Genomic DNA, 7500 nt, shown 5'->3' on the forward strand with positions numbered 1-7500 from the left:
ATCGGTTGAGGACCCCGACGCCGTAGGTCAGCGGGCAGCGCCGGACGCGTACCACCGTGGGGTCCAGACCGAAAAGCACCGCCCCCTTCAGGATGGTCAGGCCCACGTCTTGGGGAATGATGATGCGGCAGGACCGGCCCAAGGCGTTCTGCGCGGCCCGCTGCAGCATGGGCGACTCGGCGAAACCGCCCACCAGGAAGAGGAAGCGCACGCCCTGTACTTCCTGTTTCTGCATGAGCTCCTCTGTGGGAAAGGGTGGAGACGGGGAGGGTCAGGAAGGTCATGGGCTCATGGCAGGTTGATAACAACGCTGAGAGAGTGGTTCTGTTCTAAAGGTAGGATTCTAGGGGGAAGAAACTACAAGGAAGAAGGCTGTGAAACCTTTTCTTGAGAATATAGGTCTTGCGTACTAGAGCATTTCCATGACAGAAGTAGGTCTATGTTCTGGTTATAACTCGGACTCTATCATGGGCCGTATACTCGGCAAATAAAATGTCAGCATGTTTCAACACTATTAACCAATGAGGAACAGGTGACAGACACCCATGCCTGCTAGATATTTAGCATGCGTACTGTACAGTGAACAGAAGGGGGGGGGGGGGGGGGCTCCAACAGTGACTGTTTGGCAGACGCTAGCAAGAAATGCTAAGTGGCTTACAGCAACTTTGAGTGATTAATGACAGTAGTGTATGCGTGTCTGAGTCTCACCGATCTGTTTGATGATGTTACTGATGGTGGGCTGGAAGAGCTCGTTCATGGCCTCAGGAGTGAGCCGCAGCATTCCCTGACATGACCATTTAACGATGTTCGAACTGGAAGAGAGAACCATTTTAGATTTGTGCACACAGGTATAAGTTAAAGCAGCTTAGGATATCCGTGCTCCAGACTAAAACCTTTGGTGAGGGAAATGTACTTCAGTAATTCCTCGTAATACATTGTGTTCAAGAGCAATTAAATACAAGCCAAATGTCGGACACTACTACTCCAATAATGGTCTCTCTTTGACCTCAGAGAGGGTTGTGTGTAAAGTAATGACTGCATTTTTGACCTTAGTCAGGCCAAACACCTCAAATTCATCTCAGATCCTAAGGAATGCAACCCCATGCACTGATTTCCACACAACCCAAAGGTGCTGAGTTGGTAAGTTTGCTTGTGCTGTGGTCCTTTGGTGTACCCAATCCTCCTCTGGGCCCCTAAAGAGTTTTGTGTGCGTGTGCCCTGTTTCACATTGGTAGATGTGTTACCATAAGTGCTTAGAGGCAGCCCTCTTCATGTCATGTTTGGCATTTCCCATGGTCTACACAGAGCACATATAGCCAATCACTCCTTCAGATTAGTATATGATGCAACATCAAAGAGGCCATCCTGCACGATTTAGTAGAACTTCACCTAACAACCTGACAGAAAGGCATTTGAGAATCATTTCTCCTTTCATACAGGATTGCTGGACATTTTTCATGATGATTCTTGGTTCTTGATTCTAGATTATTGGCTCCTTTCACGAACAAAGCAAAATCAATTTGCCTGGAGCAGTCACAGATGTCAGTCTATGACAATTACCAGCTGACAGACACTCTATGAGGTGTGAATATCAATCGCATTTAATCAGTCAGTCAGTCAGTCAGCCAGCTCAGAATCGAATTGAAAGGAAAATCAGGTTCAATACCTTTTCTAATTTCTGTCAAACAGCATGAGGGCAGTCAACCAAGACTGCAATTACACCTGAAAACTCTGAATTCTCTCTTAATGTTAAGTGATTATCCAAATGGTTTCTAAAGGGGCAGACAACCTAAACCAACCTAATCTAAATTAGGTTTGTCCTCAAAAGGGGGTGTAATGAAACCTATAACATGCCTATCGTGAGGAGAGTCGTAATTGTATCATATTGGATTGTGTTTGTGGCGCTGAACCAACCCTGTCCCTTACACACTGGGTTTGTATCCGATCCCAACTCTTCCTTCTGCCAGGTTCTTACTTTGGATGCATCTCCTGCCCATACAGTTGGCATGCCTAAGTGACCTATGATTAGACTAGAGGGAAGACATTTTCTTTATTTATAAAGATAAGCACATTTGGTAGAGAGATCTGGACTGATAGAGGATTTTCCCCTCAGTACCAACACAATTAAACATTTTGTCCAAAAAATGGACATCCCTATAAAAACATATTCCTAGACATCCATACTTGCTCTTGCGCAGGGCGGTCTCTACACTCTGCCCCTTGTGCCTCTTGTAGAAGTCGATGAAGGAGAAGGGCAGGGAGATGTTGAGGGCGTTGGCCCGGCCCGGGGCGCAGGTCCTCTTCCGGGCCTCGAAGGCGATCATGAGGTCCACCCAGGCGGCAGGTCTCTTGGCTTTGAAGCTGTCGATGAAGTCGGCCCCAAAGATCTGGCAGAGGAGGGCCTCAAAGGCCAGATCCACCCCCACGGCACCATACGGACCGCCTTAGAAGAGAGGGAATGAGGAAATGTAAGTACACGGAGCGTAAAATGCCTTTCAGCTCGTCTACAGATAAAACTGTCATCCTGTAGATATTTGTGATGTTGATTTAGACGCACAGGTTTTGCCCTTGATGAAGTTCAGAGCCAAAATGTTGGATTTCATTGTTATAATGTCACAAGCATTTAAAATGCCATTACCAGTGCAGATATTACTTGAGGTCAGAGATGAGGTGAAAATAATATGCCTTTCTGGACGTCAGCAATGCAAGTGCACCACACCAATAGATGATGACTTTTGGATGCAACAGAGGGCAGTACTGGAAGGTTAACTGTGTGACTGTGATCTGTGTTTGGTAGAGGAGTGACTGCTGAATCAGACGGTCACCTGAGGCTTTGTACAGCTCTTTCAGTGTCCCCTGTGGCTGCTCAATCTGGTGGACGGTCAGGTCTACTGTTCCTCCTCCACAGTCTGCCACTATGTACCGGTCACCTGCACACACACACAAACACACACAAACACACACACACACAGAGAACAGCTTGCATAAGCGTATCCTGCAGAAAGTGAAAGGAGAAAAATATCCATCTTGGATTGTGGAAGTGCCAAGCCCATCCTCTCCACACCCACAGCCATTCTCTTGTGTGGTCAGCCAGTGAGGCGGCCTCTGTAAACAGCCCAGGGCCAGTTTATGATATCTGCCCCGATAACAGCCCAGACACGGGGCCACGACCTTGTTTTTACATCCAGCGGCCACAAGGGCCAGACAAAAATGGATGTGTGTGTGTGTGTGTGTGTGTGTGTGTGTGTGGGGGGGGGGGGGGGTAGGGAAGGAGGGAGGAGGCTGAAAGTTAGAAGTGGTAGAAAACACAAAAAAAGACAAAGGAAAGGATGAAAAAAGGGAAAAAGAGAGGCGTTTTCAGTTTGTTTAGAGTGGAGTCCTGGCCTGTCACAGGGGAGGGCGGCCTCTCTCTCTCTCTCTCTCTCACTCTCTCTCTCTCTCTCTCTCTCTCTCTCTCTCTCTCGCTCTCTCTCTCTGGGTGTACGTTGTGTGTATTTGTCTGGGCTGTGGGATGGAGAGGTATGGGGGAGGCTGAACTGGTATGGATCTATATGCACCGCTGTTTCAGACGGATCAGCTTGCCATGAGGGATTGCAGTGTGCTGTTAATGAGTTGGCATGGCTGGGAGGTGGAGGGGGCTGCTGTGCTTTGGCTCTGGATGGAGGATGAAAAGCAAGCACAACAACATGTGCTTTCTCTCTATTTCTTTCTCTGTCTCTATCTCTCCCTCTCTCTCTCTGTCTTTTGATTCTGATTTATTTTTCTTTCTTTCTTTCTTTCTTTCTTTCTCAGTCTGTCTCTCCCCTCCCTGTTCTCCTGTTCCCTCTTTTATTTCTGTGACAGCAGGAAACATCTGGACCTGAAGGAATGATTATTTTGACCCTGGAACTTGCAGAGCGGGCAAAGCTAACACCGTACGATTTATAAAAAACACACACACACACACACACACACACACACACACTCTCTCACAAATTCATGCACACTCACACCCATACACACACACTCACACAAACACATTTTGTGGCCCTGCATGCTAAGTTTTGCAGCCAGTAAAAACATGAATGGAAGGTGGTGTGACTCCCCAATAAAGACTGACCCTAAAATGTACACTGGAATTAAAATCACATAAAACACAAGCTGTTGGGTAACGAGAGATCTCTTCAATTAGAAGAGAGAGACATGGAGAGAGATGGGGAAGGGAATGGAAAACAGAGGAACCTTTATTTGCAGTACCATTGTTGGAGGGGGTTCAGATTTCATATGCTTACAGGAAATGTGTGTGTGTGTGTGTTGTGTGTGTGTGTGTGTGTGTGTGTGTGTGTGTGTGTGTGTGTGTGTGTGTGTGTGTGTGTGTGTGTGTGTGTGTGTGTGTGTGTGTGTGTGTGTGTGTGTGTGTGTGTGTGTGTGTGTGTATTTCTCATGGGCCAATCCCCAGTCCATTTGAAAAGGGGCAGGCTTGCTAGGATGATGTTCAGCTCTTGGCAGGCACCATTTGTGTATCTTGTATGAGTGTCAAAAACACTTACATGTCCTTGCTAAAAACTGGAAAAACAGGCAACTCGTCAGTCTCCATGGCAACCCCCTCACCTGTCTGCATCTCCGACCACAGCTCCCCCGTCCCGCTCTCCACCAGGAAGGTGCGGCTGTGCCTGGATCTCCTCAGTTGTTCGCGCGCTGAAAACACACACACACACACCAACACACACAGGTCTGGGGTCAGAACACACACCAACACACACAGGTCAGTTCCTTTTCGCTCCAACAAGTTAAGAGGTTGTTGGAAATCACTGACTCTGGTCAAGCCAGTAAAAGCAGGAAGCGAACCTTCCTAAAGCGCACATGGACCTCATTTACAGCAACCACAACACTGAGCAGAGATTGTCATGGCTGATTTGTAGGTTTTGATGAGGTAAAAACTTTTCTTTTCAGATCTGGATAAAAAAATCTTTTGTTCCTAGCAATCAGGAAAAATCTTTTTAAAAAAAACTGCAGGCAGGCAGTCAGAGTGTGGAACAAAAAAGCTAAAAAAAATCAAAAGCATAAACCTAAGCAAGTCTCAAGACTCTACTGGTCTTACAGAGTTTTGCATTCCCTTTTTCTACACCTGATGAATCCTTCCTATCTTACTGAATCCTCCTTGACCCCCCTTTGAGGATCCGTTGGCCCCGGAAATATTCATGTCATATTTGGTCTGTTTTCGGCACCTGTTTTCAAGGTCGAGGCTCAACAGAAAAGCTCCTGGGATACTAGAGGATAGCTCCGGCGAGAGACACTGGAAGGGTCCAGGTTGCAAATAAATAACCTCTGGGAGACGAGTAGGGAACTCCCAGAAGACATTAAGTGCACATAATCTAATTCATTTCAATAGTGTAAATCATTTCAGTAGTTTGTCAGACTACCATGGTGATAATACTGATTGTTGATTTTCTTCACACACAGATCATTGAGCTTTCACATGTTTTCCACCACAAGATGAATCACTACAAATGAGCAAACCCAACATTGGGAGTGCTCTGGACGTGGCCCCTTTCACAGAGGTTAAGCTCCACTCCCATAAAACAAAAGCCCAGCAGAGCAGAGAAATTAGCGGAGGTCAAAGAGACACTAAAAACGGGCAGCTTCATGATCACAAGACTCATTGCAGCTGGGGTCATTGACCTTGGACATGGATCTGGTCGGCTCTCACGCGGCGCTTCTCTGGCTGCTGAGGTCACTGTTTCTGGAGGTTTCTGAATGAAGACCAACGCACTCCCTAAGCTGTGGGAGGAGCAGTGGCTCGTAAATAATCAGGCATCTGAAGGCTACGCTCCTGAAAAGAGTCTGATCTCAGACAATGAGAACGCAGTCAAGTTGCTCCAAACCACTCTCCTCTTCTCTCCTAGCCATTGCAAACATTGATCCATCACACAGACCAATTAAGATTCAGAGTTACACCTCATTTCATTCCACTGTAGTCACCCAACAAACACATACATGCATTCTACTTCTACTTCTACTCAGCATGTATGGGCTAGAACCAGTGATGTTAGCATTGCTAGCACCCAGTGAGAACAAGTTTACATGAGTGGACCAGTGATGTTAGCATTGCTAGCACCCAGTGAGAACAAGTTTACATGAGTGGACCAGTGATGTTAGCATTGCTAGCACCCAGTGAGAACAAGTTTACATGAGTGGACCAGTGATGTTAGCATTGCTAGCACCCAGTGAGAACAAGTTTACATGAGTGGACCAGTGATGTTAGCATTGCTAGCACCCAGTGAGAACAAGTTTACATGAGTGGACCAGTGATGTTAGCATTGCTAGCACCCAGTGAGAACAAGTTTACATGAGTGGACCAGTGATGTTAGCATTGCTCGCACCCAGTGGGAACAAGTTTACATGAGTGGACCAGTACGCAGAGTAACCCCTTAAAAAGGCCTCGTTCTCCACAGGCTCTTTCAGAGCTGGCAAAGGGCAAACTGTGTCTTGAAGACCTTTTTGTTTGCAAAGACGTTTTCTCCTTCTCCGCTTTCTAGACTCTGTCCGATATCCTCTGGTGAGATTGCACCTTTTTGGAGGAGTGCCTGCCTGGACTACAGTGAATAGGTAAAACTGAGGGGGGTTGGTGTTGGAGCCCCCCCACCCTGGCCCCTTATGAGATTCGGGGGGCCTCCTGAACAGCATCTAGAGGGGTCGACTCCCGGTGCTGCGTGCCAAGCATGCAGACATGCTCCCCTACAATACTCAGAAAGGGGGTCTGGAAACCATTTAAGTTATGAGAGTCCATTGTAGAAAAAGAAAGAAAGAAAGAAAGAAATTATTTTGACCCGTGTCCATCGACAGTCTGAACGCATTGAGGCTCAGGAGATATGAGGGAAAGAAGGTCTAAATATAGAAACAATGGGAAATGCTGAAAACACAAAAGGGATAGGACTACTCTGAACTGTGTGTATGTGTGTGTGTGTGTGTGTGTGTGTGTGTGTGTGTGTGTGTGTGCGTGTGTGTGTGTGTGTATGTGTGTGTGTGTGTGTGTGTGTATGAGTCTGGGATATGCTTGTGTGTGGGTGTGTGTGTGTGAGTCTGGGATATGCTTGTGTGTGGGTGTGAGAAAACAGAGAGAGAGGAGGAGATGATGAGAGGCCGAGGAGAAGACACAGAACACGTCTGACATTCTTGGCACTCTGTCGTTGCAGAATGAATGCTTGGCAGTGCATAGATCTCTATACGACCCCCTTCTGCTTATTAGAAATGATGACGAGAGACAGAGGAGTGGGGGGGGGGTGAAGAGAAAGGAGGGCAAGAGAGCGAGAGAAAGTCTGAGTTTTTGGGTAAACTCTGGAGCCGCGACCGTGACGGACATGTTTTATGAGAACCAAGAGGACTGGAGGGAGTTGAAGTGTCGTTCACTCAAAACCGCAGTTTCTCGCTCTCGGGGCTTGGGCCCTTATATGCTATACGCTCGAGAGAGAGAGAAGAGAAGGAGAGAGAGAGACAGAGAGTGAGTGAGAGAGAGAGAGA

General features: G+C 47.1%; 1 protein-coding gene across 1 annotated transcript in view; it reads right to left on the bottom strand.

Moving 5' to 3' along the window:
* Positions 1–4: 4 nt before the first annotated feature.
* The window catches only part of LOC116222996 (heat shock 70 kDa protein 12B-like), a gene marked incomplete at its 3' end in the record, with an annotated part of 11590 nt that continues 4094 nt past the window's right edge, over positions 5–7500 (bottom strand). Inside the window, 5 exon segments of the mRNA XM_031578475.1 lie at positions 5–243; positions 709–812; positions 2185–2443; positions 2826–2930; positions 4591–4677. Coding sequence (XP_031434335.1) covers positions 5–243; positions 709–812; positions 2185–2443; positions 2826–2930; positions 4591–4677 — 794 coding nt within the window.

This window comes from Clupea harengus, chromosome 12 (assembly GCF_900700415.2).
Source record: "Clupea harengus chromosome 12, Ch_v2.0.2, whole genome shotgun sequence".
Lineage (NCBI taxonomy): Eukaryota > Metazoa > Chordata > Actinopteri > Clupeiformes > Clupeidae > Clupea > Clupea harengus.